The sequence below is a fragment of the Aotus nancymaae genome, unplaced genomic scaffold (genome assembly GCF_030222135.1).
Source record: "Aotus nancymaae isolate 86718 unplaced genomic scaffold, 86718_ANA_hifiasm-v0.15.2.pri h1tg000072l, whole genome shotgun sequence".
Lineage (NCBI taxonomy): Eukaryota > Metazoa > Chordata > Mammalia > Primates > Aotidae > Aotus > Aotus nancymaae.
The window spans coordinates 16798377-16817500 of NW_026988487.1; the positions used below are offsets into that span (position 1 = coordinate 16798377).

Below are 19124 nucleotides of genomic sequence, written 5' to 3' on the forward strand. Positions count from 1 at the left end.
AGCCGAGATCGCGCCATTGCACTCCAGCCTGGGTAACAAGAGCAAAACTCCGTCTCAAAAAAAAAAAAAGAATATATGGCCGGGTACAGCGGCTCATGCCTGTAATCCCAGCACTTTGGGAGGCTGAGGTAGGCGGATCACCTGCAGTCAGGAGTTCGAGACCAGCCTGACCAATATTGAAAAACCCCGTCTTACTAAAAATACAAAAATAATTAGTGGACCGGGCGCGGTGGCTCATGCCTATATCCCAGCACTTTGGGAGGCCGAGGTGGGTGGATCACAAGGTCAAGAGATCAAGACCATCCTGATCAACATGGTGAAACCCCGTCTCTACTAAAAATACAAAAAAATTAGCTGGGCGTGGTGGCGCACCCCTGTAGTCCCAGCTACTTGGGAGGCTGAGGCAAGAGAATTGCTTGAACCCAGGAGGCGGAGGTTGTGGTGAGCCGAGATCACGCCATTGCACTCCAGCCCAGGTAACAAGAGCGAAACTCCGTCTCAAAAAATATTAATAATAATAATTAGCCAGGAGTGGTGGTGCATGCCTGTAATCCCAGCTACTCAGGAGGCTGAGGCAGGAGAATCACTTAAACCTGGGAGGCAGAGGTTCTAGGCAACAAAAGCGCAATTCTGTCACAAAAAAAAAAGAAAAAAAATAATATATGCAAGACCAGCCTGGCCAACATGGTAAAACTCTGTCTCTATTAAAATACAAAAAACAGCCAGGTGTGGTAGCAGGCGCCTATAATCCCAGCTACCCACGAGAGGCATGAGAATTGCTTGAACCCGGGGGAAAAAAAAAGAATATATGTCTCCAGAGGACCAAACTGAGACATCACTCTCTCATCCTATGTGCAGACACACTCACCTCTTGATAAAGTTTTGGGCACTCTGGATGAAAGCGCAGTGCCCGAAGAAATAGTTGCCTTGCACTTTCTGAAGACAATCGATCTTCCATTTCCCATTTGGCTGCCATAATCCACAAAGCTGTAAGTGAAAAAACATCAGATTTCATTTCAATAAATTAATCAAGTCAGGCAAGAAAAGAAGCAATGATCCAATTTTAATACTCAAAGAATTTTTTTAAAAAAACCTTACTAAAAGGGGAAGGGGTTCGAACAGAGAGTTTCTAATTACAAAGCTTGGTTACATTATCTAAAATTAGAAACAGTATTCTGAAGCAATAGAGTAAATGAAGCAAATGTTCAATCTAGACAATGAGTACATAAGTATCTGTAACTATATTTCATCAGATCTTTTTTTTTTTTTTTGAGACGGAGTCTCACTCTATCACCTGCCCCAGCTAGAGTGCAGTGGCGCATCTCAGCTCACTGCAACCTCTGACGCCCGGGTTCAAGCAATTCTCCTGCCTCAGCCTCCCTCCGAGTAGCTGGGATTACAGGCGCCTGCCACCGTGCCTGGATAATTTTTGTATTTTTAGTAGAGACAAGGTTTCACCATCTTGGCCAGGCTGGTCTTGAACTTCTGACCTTGTGATCCACCCACTTCAGCCTCCCAAAGTGCTGAGATTACAGGCGTGAGCTATCGCATCCAGCCTATATATAATCTGATCTAAGGAGAACATTATTTTAAGTCACATAAATTTTTTTTTTTTTTGAGACATGGTCTTGCTCTGTTGCCCGGGCTAGAGTACAGTGGCGTAAACAACTCACTGCAGTCTTCACCTCCCAGGATCCCACTTTAGCCCCTCAACTAGCTGGGACCACAGGAACAGGCCATTACTCCCAGCTGATTTTTGTAGTTTTTGTAGAGACGGGTTTTCACCATGTAGACCAGGTTGGTCTCAAACCCCTGACCTCAAGTGATCTGCCTGCCTCAGCTTCCCAAAGTGCTGGCATTACAGGCATGAGTCACTGCGCCTGTTCTAAATACAAATTTTAAAGATAGTAAAATGCCAGAAAAACACCAGGCACAGTGGCTCATGCTGCAATCCCAGCACTTTGGGAGGCCAAAGTAGGCAGATCACTTGAAATCAGGAGTTTGAGACCAGCCTGGCCAACATGGTGAAACCTCGTTTCTACTTAAAAAATACAAAAAAAATTAGCCTGGCATGGTGGCACCCCCTGTAGTCCCAGCTATTAGGGAGGCTGAGGCAGGAGATTGCTTGAACCTGGGAGCTGGAGGTTGCAATGAGCTGAGATCGCACCACTGCACCCCAGACTAGGCGACAGAGCAAGACTCCATCTCAAAAAAAAAAAAAAAAGCCGAGCGTGGTGGCTCATGCCTGTAATCCCAGCACTTTGGGAGGCCGAGGCGGGTGGATCACAAGTCAAGAGATCGAGACCATCCTGGCCAACATGGTGAAACCCCGTCTCTACTAAAAATACAAAAAAATTAGCTGGGCGTGGTGGCACACACCTATAGTCCCAGCTACTCGGGAGGCTGAGGCAGGAGAATTGCTTGAACTCGGGAGGCAGAGGTTGCAGTGAGCTGAGGTTGCTCCACTGCACTCCAGCCTGGCGCCTGGTGACGGAGTGAGACTCTGTCTCAAAATTAAAAAAAAAAAAAAAAAAAAGGCCAGAAAAAACTGCTTATCTTACAATGAATAAAATTATTTTTTGCTCTTTTCTCAATATTTAGAGAAATTTTAGGGCCAGGCACAGTGGCTTACGCCTGTAATCCCAGGACTTTGGGAGGCTGAGGTGGGCAGATTGTTTCAGGCTGGGTGTTCAAGACCAGTATGGCCAACATGGTGAAACCCCATCTCTACTAAAAATACAAAAATTATCCGGCCGGGCACGGTGGCTCAAGCCTGTAATCCCAGCACTTTGGGAGGCCGAGGCGGGTGGATCACGAGGTCAAGAGATCAAGACCATCCTGGTCAACATGGTGAAACCCCGTCTCTACTAAAAATACAAAAATTAGCTGGGCACGGTGGCGCGTGCCTGTAATCCCAGCTACTCAGGAGGCTGAGGCAGGAGAATTGCCTGAACCCAGGAGGCGGAGGTTGCGGTGAGCCGAGATCGCGCCATTGCACTCCAGCCTGGGTAACAAGAGCGAAACTCCGTCTAAAAAAAAAAAAAAAAAAAAAATTATCCAAGTGTGGTGATACACATCTGTAATCCCAGCTACTCAGGAGGCTGAGGCATGAGAATCACTTGAACCCAGGAGACGGAGGTTGCAGTGAGCCGAGATCATACCACTGCACTCCAGCCTAAGCAACAGGGGCAGACTTTGTCTCAAAAAAAAAAATTAAAAAATTAAATAAATTCTAATTCATAATTTTCTCTAAAACTCTGCCCTTCTACATGAGAAATTAACTCTAAGTTAACATTCTAGCTATTTCCCTAGAAACTTTAAATACGTCAGCTATCTTACAAAACAAGCAGCATTGCTTTTGTCAAAAATGACACCTGGGGCCTGGCACAGTGGCTCACGCTTGTAATCTCAGCACTTTGGAAGGCCAAGATGTACGGATCACCTGAGGTTGGGAATTCGAGACCAACCTGACCAACAATGGAGAAACCCTGCCTCTACTAAAAATACAAAATTAGCTGGGTGTGGTGGCACGTGCCTGTAATCCCAGCTACCCAGGAGGCTGAGGAAGGAGAATTGCTCTCGCCGGGAAGCGGAGGTTGCAGTGAGCCGAGATCGCACCACTGCACTCCAGCCTGGGCAACAAGAGTGAAACTCTGCCTCAAAAAAAAAAAAAAAAAAAAAATTACACCTGGTTGGTAACCACACCTGGAATAGGAGGGTCAGCAATGGTGGCAAGCAACTGCTTTGAGCTTTCCTGAGCATGTGACTCCTAAAAGTGAGGATGACCTTTCTAGGATCTGTAGAAGCCATGGCCATCCACAGGGCTTTTAAGCCAGAGTGGATCCCCTACTTACTGATATGATCTCATTCCCTCACATCTGAACAGTCACCTCAGGAACCAGAAACTGCTTCCATTCTGCTAAGAGCATTCTACGGAAAAAAACATACCTAATCATATCCTGCTGTATCTTTGAGTAAACTGGTGCCAATTGTAGTCTATTTGAGTCTTGTGTAGTATAAGATGTCTGATTAAGCCTAATATCCTGAGAATAGATACTGAAGTCCCGCTACTATAAAACAGACCATTTATATATTATTCACAAGACAAAAGTCTTTCTCTTACAAAACATGAATCTACTCTGCACCAGCATTATTCCAAAATTTATATTGTTATTTTCCCTTTTAAGCTTCTAAAATTCCTCAGATTTGACTGCCTCCAAATAATATGTCCTTCAAAGGATACAAAAGTTTATTTTGTCATCATCTAAAAAGAAATACAGTCCTTCTTGCCTGCAGATACAACACCTAGGACAGTAACTAGTATACAGTAGGCACGGGTGAACTTCTAGGCAGCTATTCAGTTAAGAAAAACTGCTGAGGCCAACTGCCTAAGCACAAGTCCTCAAAATAATTTATCTTAGGTTCACCAAGCAAAATAAAACCCAAAATGGCTTGAGTCTAAATAAAATGAAGAAAAATTGACAAAGATTTCACCATACCTGGCTTGTTGGAATGAATGGCCAACATGGCAGAGAATACCTTGCTAAGTTGAGTTTTAGTAGCCTGGAAAAAAGGAAAATATTTCTACTTCCAGCACAGAGAAATCATTGATCTTACCCTAACTTGAGTGTACTAACTATTAGGGTACCCTAATATGTACCCTAACTTTACCAACTGTAAAATCCAATGGAGCATGACATGCTATTGCTAGGGACGTATCAATAAACACAGACCTTCATAATTTTCTACCTCAACTAAACCACTAAACACTTTAAATATCGTTTTAAAAAGATTCAACTGAACAAATATATGTAAAAATTATATTCTTTTCAATTGATTTGGAAACTATTTATAGTCATTCAGATATCCAATGTGATATTGACGTTCAGCCTTCTTGGGTTCTTTTCTCACATTTTAACCCTACAATTCAGGAAAAAGCACGGGCTTCAGTAATCTGACACGAAGCTTAAAGGGCAGATTAACAATAAGATGGTAAGAGGAAGCAAAACATGGCTTTACTCACCCACTTCTTACAAAAAACCACATAGGAGAGCCAAAGTTGAACATCATCCTGCAATAAAAGCAATGTAGTAAGCTACTTGAATTTGACCTTTATATATAATATACCTTTATATTAATTAATTTTGATAAAAACCAGATTTCTTGATGATAAAGTAGAGTACTGTGGAAAGAAAAAAAAAGAAAAGAAAAAGATTTCCAGCTGGGTGCAGTGGCTCACATCTGTAATCCCAGCACTTTGGGAGGCTGAAGTGGGCAGATCAGCTGAGGTCAGGAGATCAAGACCAGCCTGGCCAACATGGTGAAACCCCACCTCTGCTAAAAATACAAAAATTATTGGGAGGCCGAGGTGGATGGATCATTTGAGGTCAGGAGTTCAAAACCAGCCTGGCCAATATAGTGAAATCCCATCACTACTAAAAATATAAAAAAATTAGCCAGGCGTGGTGGTATGTGCCTATAATCTCAGCTACTAGGGAGACTGAGGCAGGAGAATCACTTGAACCTAGGATGCAAAGGTTGCACTGAGCCACCAAGATCATGCCACTGCACTCCAGCCTGGGTGACAGAGCAAGACTCCATCTCAAAAAAAAAAAAAAAAAAGCCAGGTGCAGTGGCTTGGGATAATCCCAGCACTTTTGGAGGCTGAGGCAGGTGGATCGCTTGAGGGCAGGAGTTTGAGACCAGCCTGGCCAACATATCGAAACCCTGCCTCTACTAAAAATACAAAAATTAGCCAGGAGTGATGGTTTGCACCTGTAGTCCCAGCTACTGGGGAGGCGGAGGCAGGAGAGTTGCTTCAGCCTGGGAGGCAAAGGTTGCAGTGAGCCAAGATCACGCCACTGCACTCCAGCCTGGGGGACAGAGAGATTCTGTCCCAAAACAAACAAACAAAAAGCAGATTTCAGAAGATTCAGTGTTGTTACCATAACCGTTCTCAGCCTATCTGGCTGTTCCTCACAGAGGCCTCAGATCTTTTAACTATGATAATTCAACCTTTCCCCCAACTTCTACTCATCATGCTCCAAAAAAACTGTTATCTATCCAATTTTGTTCAATGCAGTTCTTAAAGGATCTCAATCTGAGATGGTAATATAAAATTTGTCATTCCCAAGAATCCAAAATACTTCTCATATAATATATCCAATCCCAAAAACTCCTGTAATTCCAGCACTTTGGGAGGCTGAGATAGGCAGATCACTTGAGCCCAGGAGTTGGAGACCAGCCTGAGCAACATGGCGAAACCCTATGTCTACCAAAAATACAAAAATTAGCCAGGCATGGTGGCACACGCCTGTGATCCCAGCTACTTGAGAGGCTGAGGTGGGAGAATCGATTGAGCCTGGGAGGCAGAGGTTGCAGTGAACCGATATCACTCTAGCCTGGGCAACACAGTGAGACTCCATCTCAAAAAAAAGAAAAGAAAAAAAATCAAGTTTCTGAGGTATTGCCCCTACATAACCATTTATCTTCTAGCTTTAAGTCTTCAGTGTTCTTACTGATATATACAAATATCTCCCAAATGTCCCATAGGTGTATCAAATACACTGTTTTCAGCACTGTCTTCACAGAATAACTATAGGGTAATAAGATCAATTTTCTTACTGGTTTGTTAAGTGGCTCAAAAAATGTTTTGAGCAATGATACCATAATTAGAATAAATATAAAGATAGCCAAGATAAAAATAAAAAACTGCATTTGAATACCTAACACAATACGATTAAAACATATCTTCGCATCTTTTAAAGTTAAAGATTCCTTGATCACTTACTTTCCATTTTGCTGAGGCACGTCGGAAAACACCTTGTACCCGGTGTACAATAGAATTCTCAATCTCATCCTTCTTAAATGAATATCCAATGCGCTAAAGGGGGATAAAAAAACAAAGCCTCAGCTGAATCACATTTGTCCAAAACAGCATTCCTACTTGACCACTTAACAGTACTGATGAAGCAAACAAATAATTACAAATATCCATTATAGGCATATCACCAAATAGTTTTCTCAACACTAAATGTCTCCCAAACACAAGTCCTAACTATACAGCCATACTGCTTAGTTCTTAGTGCATTGGATTTTTTTCCAACTTCTAGAAAATCTTCTACTTACTGTTCTTCTTCTCTGGATCAGCTCCAAAAGATTAATTTCATACTACGAAAGAAAACCATACAAAAAAATAAGAAGCTAGAAAAACTAAAACCTTGTAAATACAGGACATACATTTAGTTAAAATCATAAAGCAAAAATCGAGAATATAAAATAAAAAATAATATGCTATCATAAGTACAATTTAAAATAAATATCTAGAATTCACTTAAAATTCACTTAGCTATAAATCTTACACAGAATCATTAACAAGCTTATAATTACATGCTTCATTTAAAAATTACTCCATGAGGCTGGGCACAGTGGCTCACAACTGTAATCTCAGCACTTTGGGAGGCCAAGGCAAGTGGATCATGAGGTCAGAAGTTCAAGACTAGCCTGACCAACATAGTGAAACACCGTCTCTACTAAAAATACAAAAAAATTAGCTAGATATGGTGTCAGGCCCCTGTAACCCCAGCTACCCAGGAGGCTGAGGCAAGGAGAATCACTTGAACCTGGGAGGCAGAGGTTGCGATGAGGCGAGATCACGCCACCATACTCCAGCCCGAGTGACAGTGCAAGACTCTGTCTCAAAAAAAAAAAATTATCCCATGAAATTAAGATGGAGTTTCATTCTTGTTGCCCAGGCTGGAGTGCAATGGCACAATCTCAGCTCACCGAAACCTCCACCTCCCAGGTAGCTGGGATTACAGGCATGTGCCACCATGCCCAGCTAATTTTATATTTTTAGTAGAGACAGGGTTTCTCCATGTTGGTCAGGCTGGTCTTGAACTCCTGACCTCAAGTGATCCACCCGTCTCAGCCTCCCAAAGTGCTGGGATTACATAATCCATGAAATATTTTAAGCTTACAGAATACCCCATGCAGCTACAATACAACTACATCTAAACCTACATTGTACTACATTTGCTTCAAATCTTTTTTAGAAATAAAACAGTTCTTATAAGAATGAAGCTTCCTATGTATGCATCTCTGATTCTACTCTTCTTCTCCTCCAGAGGCAGCAATTACCTGGACTTTGTTATCATTCCCAAACATGACTTTGGACGTTATGATAATGTCTTGAATGCTTTTAAATTTTACATAAATGGTATCATGCTACAACCATCAATCCATATTTTTGGTTGTTTTTTTTCTTTTTGAGATAGTCTTACTGTCGCCCAGGCTAGAGTGCAGTGGTGCAATCTCAACTCAATGCAACCTCTACCTCACGGGTTTAAGCGATTCTCCTGCCTCAGATTCCCAAGTAGCTTGGATTACAGGTGGCTGCCACCACATCCAGCTAATTTTATTATTTTTAGTAGAGACATGGTTTCACCATGTTAGCCAGGCTGGTCTTGAACTCCTGACCTAAAGTGATCCACCCGCCTTGGCCTCCCAAAGTGCTGGGAATATAGGCCTGAGCCACCACACCTGGCCCATCTATCCATATTTTTACTCAAGATTATCCTTTTAGCTATATCCCTATTAACCAGACGTGGTGGTAGGTGCCTGTAGTCCCAGCTACTTGGGAGGCTGATCAGAGGTGGGGGTTGCAGTCAGCCAAGATCATGCCACTACACTCCAGCCTGGGTGACAGAGCAAGACTCCATCTCAAAAATAAATAAATATATAAAAGGTTACTTTTATGATGAATATAAAGCAGTCCTACACCTGGTTTGTTTTTTGTTTGTTTGAGATGAGTCTCGCTCTGTTGTCCAAGCTAAAGTGCAGTGGCACAATCTTGGCTCACTGCAACCTCTGCCTCCCAGGTTCAGGCAATTCTCCTGCCTCAGCCTCCCCAGTAGCTGGAATTACAGGCACATGCTACCATGCTTGGCTAATTTTTGTATTTTTAGTAAGGACGAGATTTCACCACGTTGGCCAAGCTGGTCTCCAACTCCTGACCTCAAGTGACCCACCCACCTCAGCCTCCCAAAGTGCTGGGATTACACCATGCCAGGCCCCTACACCTGGTTTTAATCTTTATTTAATTATTGACATCTTTTCATAAATTTAATGAGTGATGTTTCCCCTTTGTGACTTTCACATTCTCATGATTTGCCCATTTTTCTTTTCAGTTGTCTGTCATTTTTCAGTTGTCATTTTCTTCTCGATTTACAGTTCTTTATATGTGTGTATATGTACTTCTAATTATATGTGTTGCAAATATTTTCTCACATTTTGTGGCTTATATTTTCATATTATTTGTGGTGTCTGTTTTGCACACAAATTTTTTTTTTTTTGAGACAGGGTCTCATTCCAGCAACAAGACTGAAGTGCAATGGCACCATCATGGCTCACTACAGCTTCCACCTCCCAGGTTCAACTGATCTTCCCATCTCAGCCTCCTGAACAGCTGGGACTACAGATGTGCACCATCATGCCTAGGTAATTTTTGTATTTTTTGTAGAGATGGGGTTTGCCATGTTGCCTAGACTGGCCTCAAACTCGTGGGTTCAAGCAATCTGCCTGTCTCGGATACCAAAGTGCTAGGATTATGGGCATGAGCTGCGACGCCCCTCCAGAAATTTGTATTTTGAATACAATCAAATAAATCAATCTTTAATCTCAAGGCTTTCATAGTCTTATTTAGTTTTAAGAAATCTTTGGGCCGGGCGCAGCGGCTCACGCCTATAATCCCAGCACTTTGGAAGGCCAAGGTGGGTGGATCACGAGGTCAAGAGATCGAGACCATCCTGGTCAACATGGTGAAACCCTGTCTCTACTAAAAATATAAAAAAAAAATTAGCTGGGCATGGTGGTGTGTGCCTGTAATCCCAGCTACTCAGGAGGCTGAGGCAGGAGAATTGACTGAAACCAGGAGGCGGAGGTTGTGGTGAGCCGAGATCGCGCCATTGCACTCCAGCCTGGGTAACAAGAGCGAAACTCCGTCTCAAAAATAAATAAATAAATAAATAATAAAATTTAAAAAAAATTAAAAAAAAAAGGAGGGGGAAAGTAAGTTCAGTTTGACAAGAACTAAAGTCTCAGTGGAGTAACTCTACTCCCAATGATCATCTGTACTCCTGTTCAGAAATATCTATCTAATAAACATTTCTGGAATTTTGAAAAAAATTGATGTTAAGCTCATCATTCTAAAACTGATTTTAAATTTGTGCAGGGATGGGAGGCTGAGGCAGGAGAATCACTTGAATCTGGGAGGTGGAGACTGCAGTGAGCAGAGACCACACCACTGTACTCCAGCCTGAGTGACACAGAGAGACTCCATCTCAATCAATCAATCAGTTTGTGAAAAGATTAAAAAGTAAGGCTGAGGCCGGACATGATGGCTCACACCTGTAATCATAGCAGTCACTTTGGAGGTCGATGAAGGCGGATTGCCTGAGGCCAGGAGTTGGAGACCAGTCTGGCCAACACGGCAAAACCCAGTCTCTACTAAAATTAGCTGGGCTTGGTGGTACACGCCTGTAATCCTAGCTACTGGGGAGGCTGAGACTTGAGAATCACTAGAACCCGGGAGGCAGAGATTGCAGTGAGCCGAGATCATGCCACTGCACTTCATCCCAGGTGACAGAGCAAGAAAAAAAATAACTAAGGCTGTGCCCAGTGGCTCACAAACACTTGTAATCCCAGCATTTTGGGCGTGGGCAACATGGCAAAACCCTGTCTCTACAAAAAACACAAAAAGTAGCCAGCCATGGTGGCACACACCTGTAGTCCCAATTACTCAGGAGGCTGAGGTAGAACGATTGCATCAGCCCAGGAGGTGGAAGCTACAGTGAGCCATGATGGCCCCACTGCACTTCAGTCCGGATGAAAGGTGAGACACTGTCTCAAAACAAAGTAATAAAATTATTAATTATTGGCCAGGCATTGTGGTTCACACCTGTAAGCCCAGCACTTTCAGAGGCCAAAGTGGGTGGATCCCTTGAGCTCAGGAGTTCAAGACCAGCCTGGGCAACATGGCAAAACCCAGTTTCTACCAAAAAGTACAAAAAATTAGCCATGCATGGTGGCATGCACTTGTAGTCCCAGCTACCCAGGAAGGCAGAGGTGGCAATCAGCAGAGAATGTAGAGATCACACCATTCTTCACACCACTGCACTCCAACCTGGGTGACAAGAGTGAGACCCCCATCTCACCAAAAAAAAAAAAAAAAAAGCAAAGAAAATTATTAATTACACACTTACTTGAACATAATTGATAAAGTCTTCCTTGAAAAGGGTTCTTCGCTGTATTCTGTACTCTAGATCGGAAGCCTTCTTAATGATAGCCCTGATGAGAAAGCCATTGAAACTTCACTTGAAAACAGTAAAAATTAAATAAGTTTGAGTTTATTTTTAATATATTTACAACATACTATTCAAAACACAAAATTCCTAGAGTTATCTTTCATAAGAAAGTATTCTTTTACATCATTATTTTTGTGTTCTTAACGGTATCTGGATTTTTTTTTTTTTTTTTTTTTTTTTTTGAGATGGAGTCTTGCTCTGTTGCATGGCCGGAGTGAAGTGGCAGGATCTTGGCTCACTGCAACCTCCGCCGCCCGGGTTCAAGCAATTCTCCTGCCTCAGCGTCCTGAGTAGCTGGGACTACATGCCCACACCACCACACCCGGCTAATTTTTTTGTATTTAGTAAAGACAGGGTTTCACCATGTTGACCAGGATGGTCTCGATCTCCTGACCTTGTGATCCTCCCTTCTCAGCTTCCCAAAGTGCTGGGATTACAGGCGTGAGCCAGCTCACCCGGCCCAGTATCAGGATGTATTTTTAAACTTTCAGGAAAATCACCTTAATCAACTCCCAAAACCAGTGACATTCCCACCAGCAAACCAAATACAATTAAGAACTTAGTACTATTTATTCATGTATGGCATTAATAAAGTCTTCTTTTACTCCAAGTCCAGGTCACTTAGGTTTTAGTAACAAATCTCTCAATTCTAAAAGAAAAAAAAAATCTTTCCTAAATTCTCCTTATTTCTGAGTTCTCAACATGTAAAAATTTTTTTTAATAATCTGAATTATCTCTGCCTTAAAAAGCTTATTACTGCCGGGCGCGGTGGCTCACTCCTGTAACCCTTGCACCTTGGGAGGCCGAGGTGGGTGGATCACCTGAGGTCAGGAGTTCAAGACCAGCCTGGCCATCATGGTGAAACCCCATCTTGAAAAAGAAAAAAAAAGGCTTATTACTACAAAGGACTTAGGGAGAAGATTCAGCATCCTTAGCTAAGGAGTGAACACATGATATGGGTATATTAGGAGATTTTAATGCAAGATGTGCAAAAGTGTCTTTAGTAATAGTAACAGTAACATTTACTGAGCGCTTTCTTTTTTTTTTTTTTTTTTTTTGAGACGGAATTTCGCTCTTGTTACCCAGGCTGCGCGATCTCGGCTCACCGCAACCTCCGCCTCCTGGGTTCAAGCAATTCTCCTGCCTCAGCTTCCCTAATAGCTGGGACTACAGGCGTGCGCCACTATGCCCAGCTAATTTTTTTTTTGTATTTTTGGTAGAGATGGGGTTTCACCATGTTGACCAGTATGGTCTCGATCTTTTGACCTCGTGATCCACCCGTCTTGGCCTCCCAAAGTGCTGGGATTATAGGCGTGAGCCACCGCGCCGGGCCTTACTGAGCACTTTCTAACGGTCCACACTGCTATGTTCTGCTTCATTAACGAACGCTTACTTTGAGGCTCTGAGTCACATTACTAGATTCACAGAATGATTCACAGACTGCAAAACAAAGCAACAGTCACAGACAACTATTTAAAAACTATTTAACATAATTTTGCCGGGTGCGGTGGCTCACGCCTGTAATCCCAGCACTTTGGGAGGCCGAGGCGGATGGATCACGAGGTCAAGAGATCGAGACCATCCTGGTCAACATGGTGAAATCGCGTCTCTACTAAAAATACAAAAACTTAGCTCGGCATGGTGGCGCGTGCCTGCAATCCCAGCTACTCAGGAGGCTGAGGCAGAAGAATAGCCTGAAACCAGGAGGCTGAGGTTGCGGTGAGCCGAGATCGCGCCATTTCACTCCAGTCTGGGTAACAAGAGCGAAACTCCGTCTCAAAAAAAACATAATTTTACCAAGCTACTGAATGCCTACTCTGTGCCAGGCGCTGTGGTTAGGCTCTGGGGTAGCATATGAAACTAACTTCAAGGGTTCAAGGTTCCTCGCCTTCAACTGAAGTCAGGAAAATTTATCCACTCCCTCTGGGCTCCCAAAGCACTTTATTCCCAATCAACTTACAGTACACTGTCATCAAAATATTGGTCTGTCTCCCTCACCACACACTGCCCAATTAGCTCCTAATGAGCAGGAATCCTGAGTTTATCAGCTTTACAGCCCCAAGACCCGGCTCCATGAAGGACTGTCAGTATGTCTGATGGGTAAGTAGACGGACGTATAACCTTGCGACGGATGAGAAATTAATTCTGGACATCATCGAAACCGAGAAATGGGCTTCCACCACGTTAGGAAAAATAAACACAGGTCGAGCGTCCCCACACCTGGCCCCTGCCACACACTCCCAACCTCCCCTCAGCTCTCCTCGCCTCAGCTCTTCCCCTCTCCCCAGCCCTCTCTCACTTAATCTCCGCATGACTGAACAGTCCAATGCGCTCCAGCTGTTCCAATTCCGGGAGCCGATCTTCTATGCGTTCCTGAATTATCTCTGCCATGAGGTCCGAACTCTACAACCCAGTGGAAAGATTCTCAACCGAGAACACGCACCGGAAGCGCCTGGCTTCTAGTCCGGAGATCCAGCCCTACCCGGCGCGTCCCGACGTGACGTGCTTCCTAGGTCCCGCCTTTTCCGCTTCCGCCGCCTCCGCCGCTGGGGAAGGCCCTTTGGCTTCTACAGCCACTGTCCCCCTCCCTGTGGCCGACTGCGGGATTGCAACGAGAACCCCTCCTGGTCTTGGGCTGGACGAGACTTAAGCGGACTGGATTTGAGAGCCGGGGTTAGACGCGGGGCGGGGCTACGTGCGCTCGCGCCGCTAGAATTGGACCGCGAACAGGAAAAGTGCCACCGGGTATAGTGAGGCGGGCTACCTGAGCCTGAAAGGGTCATCAGATGCATTTTCTGCAGAATATTGTCTACTTTCATTGTGCTTCCATCCCACGTCCTCATTTCCCAACACCAAGAACAACAAAAACAAAAAAGCGAAGAAGGAGGATATTGTACAATTAAACATTTTTGAAGGCCAGGCTTGGTGGCTCACGCTTGCAATCCCAGCACTTTGGGAAACCGAGGCTGACAGATCGCCTAAGGTCAGGAGTTCCAGACCAGCCTAGCCAAAAAGCGAAACCGTCTCTACCAAAAGTACAAAAATTACCTCGGCGTGGTAGCAGACGCCTGTAGTCCCAGCTACTCAGAAGGCTGAGCCAGGAGAATCACTTGAACACGTGAGGTGGAGGTTGCAGTGAGCTCAGATGGCGCCACTGCACTCCAGGCTAGGCAACAGAGGGAGACAGCGTCTCAAAAAAAAAAAAAAAAAAATGATGCCAGGCGCGGTGGCTTACGCCTGTAATCCCAGCACTTTGGGAGGCCGAGGCGGGTGGATCACAAGGTCAAGAGATCGAGACCATCCTGGTCAACATGGTGAAACCCCGTCTCTACTAAAAATACAAAAAATTAGCTGGGCATTGTGGCGCATGCCTGTAATCCCAGCTACTCAGGAGGCTGAGGCAGGAGAATTGCCTGAATCCAGGAGGCAGAGGTTGCGGTGAGCCGAGATCGCGCCATTGCACTCCAGCCTGGGTAACAAGAGCGAAACTCCGTCTCAAAACAAAAAAAAAAAAAAAAAAAAAACGTGTTTTGAAAGTGAGCCATGAAACTCATAGAGGGCCCGGGCACGGTGGGTAACACCTGTAATCCCAGCACCTTTGAGAGGACAAGGCAGGTGCAGTACCTAAGGTCAGGAGTTCGAGACCAGCCTGGCCAACATGGTGAAAACCTCCCTCTACTAAAAATACACAATTAGCCGGGCATAGTGATGTGTTCCTGTAGTCCCAGTTACTTGGGAGGCTGAGGCAGGAGAATCACTTAAACCCAGAAGGCAGAGGCCGCAGTGAACAAAAATGCGCCATTGCACTCCAGCCTGGGTAACAAGAGCGAAACTCCGTCTCCAAAAAAAAAAAAAAAACCAGTAAGAGTGGAGAGGAGTAAGAGTTACTAAATAGTAAACTCCATATGGGCAGAGAATTTTTTCCCATTTAGTTCGCTAGATAACTTATACCAGTGCCTGCCATATAAGAAGTACTCAGTTAATAAATGCATGACACTAGGAAAAGGCACTTGCTAACTTTCTTTCTTTTTTTAAATTTTTCTTCAAATTCCTGGTTTAATAAGGACTTGTTTATTTTGAGGAAAAAAGGTCCCAAACATCAGACTGTTCACAAAGATAATCCACAGTATCAACTTTAGAAAACAAATCTTAAGACTATAACACTAATTATTTTTCTAGAGGATGCATTTGACATGCCAACTCTCATTCACAAAAATACATTGTTACATTTTTGTTGAACTGCCCCACACAGCACACTAATGTTGGGGTACAACACACATACTTCTGACTCAAAGCTGCTTTCAGGAGCTACGCAACTAAATGAGATTGCCTTTGCAGTTAGGGAAGCAACTACTGAACTCTGAATGAAAAGAACTGTACTCCCTGCATAAGAAGAAATTATTTTGGAGACAGTTGATAAAAACCATCCATACTTTTTATTAAGTCATAAAGAGGTATCAAAATTAAAAGCAAAATTTACAGGGTAAGACTTAAAACTACTAGGAGTGTCAAAGGAAGTGAAAATGGGACTAGGCACAGGGCAATAGGAACTAATGAACATGGGAAGGACAAGGATGGGGTGGACAGTGAGCATGTGCTGAAGAAACTAGGGGAGAAGGATCTGGTGAAAAATTTGATCTTAGGCAAGTGCCTAGGTAAAGAATAATGGGATAAGATTTCTAAACCCCACTATGTGCTTAAGAGTCATCCTTGCCATTGACGCTGTCTCTGTCATCCTCTCCTTCCTCAGCCTCTTTTTCATCATCCTTGATCCACTCCAGCTGGTCATCCCCCGATCTTCATTATCATCATCATCCAGTAGGTCCCCTCCTCAGCAGAGTCATCTGCAGCCCCCTCAGACTCCATCTTCACATTAGTCTCATCTTTCTTCATGGAGCTGCTGCTCTGCCTCTCTTCTGACTTACCATTCTTCATCTCTGCTTGTTTGCTCTGTTCCTTTTCAGTTTTTTTCCAGGTTTTCCAGGAGAGAATCCACTTTTTTTTTTTTTTTTTTTTTTTTTGAGACGGAATTTCGCTCTTGTTACCCAGGCTGGTGTGCAATGGCGCGATCTCGGCTCACCGCAACCTCTGCCTCCTGGGTTCAAGCAATTCTCCTGCCTCAGCCTCCTGAGTAGCTGGGATTACAGGCACGCGACACCGTGCCCTGCTAATTTTTTGTATTTTTAGTAGAGATGGGGTTTCACCATGTTGACCAGGATGGTCTCGATCTCTTGACCTCGTGATCCACCTGCCTAGGCCTCCCAAAGTGCTGGGATTACAGGCGTGAGCCACCGCGCCTGGCCCAAGAATCCACTTTTTGTTTTATCTGGGTCAACGCCTTCTTAATGGCCTGAAGGTCATCTCCTTTCAACTTTCCAGACTTGGAAGATCCCCGCTGTCCACTCTTAGAATTGAAGCCACTTTTGCCCCTTGGTGAGGTGTTTCCTGACACACGCTGATGTTTTGAGGGCACTACAGCCTGAGCAATAGGAGGAGGAGGAGGTACACGTGCTGGGAAACTACATCCTAGCATCATAATCCCGCTGAAAGTCATAGTCCAAGTCAAAAAAGGAGCCATACATCTCCACTGCAGATCGTTTCACACCTGCTTTTCCTCGGTTCACTTTTGGCTCTGCAGCCAGGTTAATATCTAAAACCTGGCCAGCAATCATTCTGCCATCCTCTCCTCCTACAGTAGCCCAGGTATTTCTCTCATTAACATAGTGAAAGAAGGCAAAGCCCTTATGAACAGAGCAGCCCACAGTTCTGCCATATTTAGAAAAGATTGCCTCCACATCAGATTTCTGGACCACAAGATTGTTGAGATTCCCAATGAACACAAGGGAATTCATGGAGCAAGGATCTGTCTTGGTAACGTTGCTGGCCAGTTTGTTTGATGACACTGTTTCTCACAAAGCCGAAAATGTAGCTGAAGATCAAAAAAAATCTCACAGGATAGGGGAGGGAGAAGAGATTCGATTCTGAGTCTCTTACTCCCAGGTTCCATGTGGAGAAGCCCACCACTGCTCGAGGTCAGCAACGCGGCCACAACCGCTCAGTCTTCGTCTCTTCACCGCTAACTTTCTTTAGGTACAGCAAAGTCAGCAAGCTCTGACAGACTATAATCATTTCAAAGCAAATGTGATAGAGACCTTGACAAATTAACCATAATTTTTACACTTGATCTTAGCCAAAAGGCCGAGAAGCGATATTAACCATAATTTTTAAATCAAACTAACTATAAATACTCTCATCCTTTATTTTGTTTTTCTGTTTGTTTTGTTTTGTTTTTGAGACAGAGTTTCACTCTTGTTGCCAAGGCTGGAGTACAGCGGCTCAATCTCAGCTCGCTGCAACCTCTGCCTCCCAAGTTCAGGCAATTCTCCTGCCTCAGCCTCCAAGTAGCTGGGACTACAGGCGCGTGCCACCATGCCCCACTAATTTTTGTATTTTTAGTAGAGACAAGGTTTCATCATATTGGCCAGGCTGGTCTCAAACTCCTGACCTCAGACTCCATTTCAAAAAAAAAAACAAGACGGAGCCTTGCTCTGTTGCCTAGTCTGGAGTGCAGTAGTGTGATCTCTGCTCACTGCAACCTCTGCCACCTGGGTTCAACTGATGCCTCAAGTAGCTTGGATGACAGGCGTGAGCTACCATGCCCAGCTAATTATGTTTTTCTTTTGTTTTGAGACAGGGTCTCACTCTGTTACCCAAGCTGGAGTGCAATGGTGTGACCACAGCTCACTGTAGCCTCAACCTCCTGGGCTCCAGCAATCCTCCTACCTCAGCCACCCAGGTAGTTGGGACTACAAGTGTGCCCCACCACACCGGCTAATTTTTCTTTTTCTTTTCTTTTTTTTTTTTTTGTAGAGACAGGGGTCTCACTATGTTGGCTAGAATGGTGGTGTTGCTTTTGTAAATGGAGACAGGGTCTCACTGTATTGTCACCATGGTCTTGAGCTCCTGGCCTCAAGTGATCCTCTTATTTCTGCTTCCGAAAGTTCTGGGATTACAGGCATATGAGTCACCATGCCCAGTGATCCTCCCTTATTTTGAAATTTAGCTTTTTTTTTGTTTTCAGACAGAGTCTCGCTCTGTCACCCAGGATGGCACAATCATGGCTCACTGCAACCTCTGCCTCCCGAGTCCAAGCAATTCTCCTGCCTCAGCCTCCCAAGTAGCTGGAATTATAGGGGCCTGCCACCATGCCTGGCTAATTTTTGTATTTTTAGTAGAGACAGAGTTTCACCATGTTGGCCAGGCTGGTCTCGAACTCCTGACCTCAGGTGATCCACCCACATAAGGCTCCCAAAGTGCTGGGATTATAGGCATGAGCCACCAAGCCTGGCCAAAGTTTAGCTTTTGTATTTACCTTTAAGAATTACCACGAGCCGGGCGCGGTGGCTCACGCCTGTAATCCCAGTACTTTGGGAGGCCAAGGCAAGTGGATCACAAGGTCAAGAGATCGAGACCATCCTGGTCAAAATGGTGAAACCCCATCTCTACTAAAAAAAAAAAAATACAAAAAATTAGCTGGGCGTGGTGGCGCGTGCCTGTAATCCCAGCTACTCAGGAGGCTGAGGCAGGAGAATTGCCTGAACCCAGGAGGCGGAGGTTGCGGTGAGCCGAGGAGATTGCGCCATTGCACTCCAGCCTGGGTAACAAGAGTGAAACTCCGTCTCAAAAAAAAAAAAAAAAGAATTACTACAATGGGCTGGTCCCAGTGCAGTGGTGTTTACAACTAATTGATCACAACCAGTT

General features: G+C 44.2%; 1 protein-coding gene and 1 pseudogene across 2 annotated transcripts in view; both read right to left on the reverse strand.

Moving 5' to 3' along the window:
* The window catches only part of UTP6 (UTP6 small subunit processome component), a 37761-nt gene extending 23925 nt beyond the window's left edge, over positions 1-13836 (reverse strand). For both annotated transcript variants that reach the window (XM_012449279.2, XM_012449278.2), the window contains exons 1-7: positions 13663-13836; positions 11262-11346; positions 7129-7170; positions 6791-6883; positions 5024-5071; positions 4500-4563; positions 869-987 (exon numbers count right to left, since the gene is read on the reverse strand). In XM_012449279.2, coding sequence (XP_012304702.1) covers positions 869-987; positions 4500-4563; positions 5024-5071; positions 6791-6883; positions 7129-7170; positions 11262-11346; positions 13663-13754 — 543 coding nt within the window. In that variant the 5' untranslated portion in view covers positions 13755-13836. The remainder of the gene's footprint in view (positions 1-868; positions 988-4499; positions 4564-5023; positions 5072-6790; positions 6884-7128; positions 7171-11261; positions 11347-13662) is intronic.
* A 2224-nt stretch (positions 13837-16060) lies between these two features.
* Positions 16061-17370, reverse strand: LOC105715163 (heterogeneous nuclear ribonucleoproteins C1/C2-like; annotated as a pseudogene).
* Positions 17371-19124: the final 1754 nt, after the last annotated feature.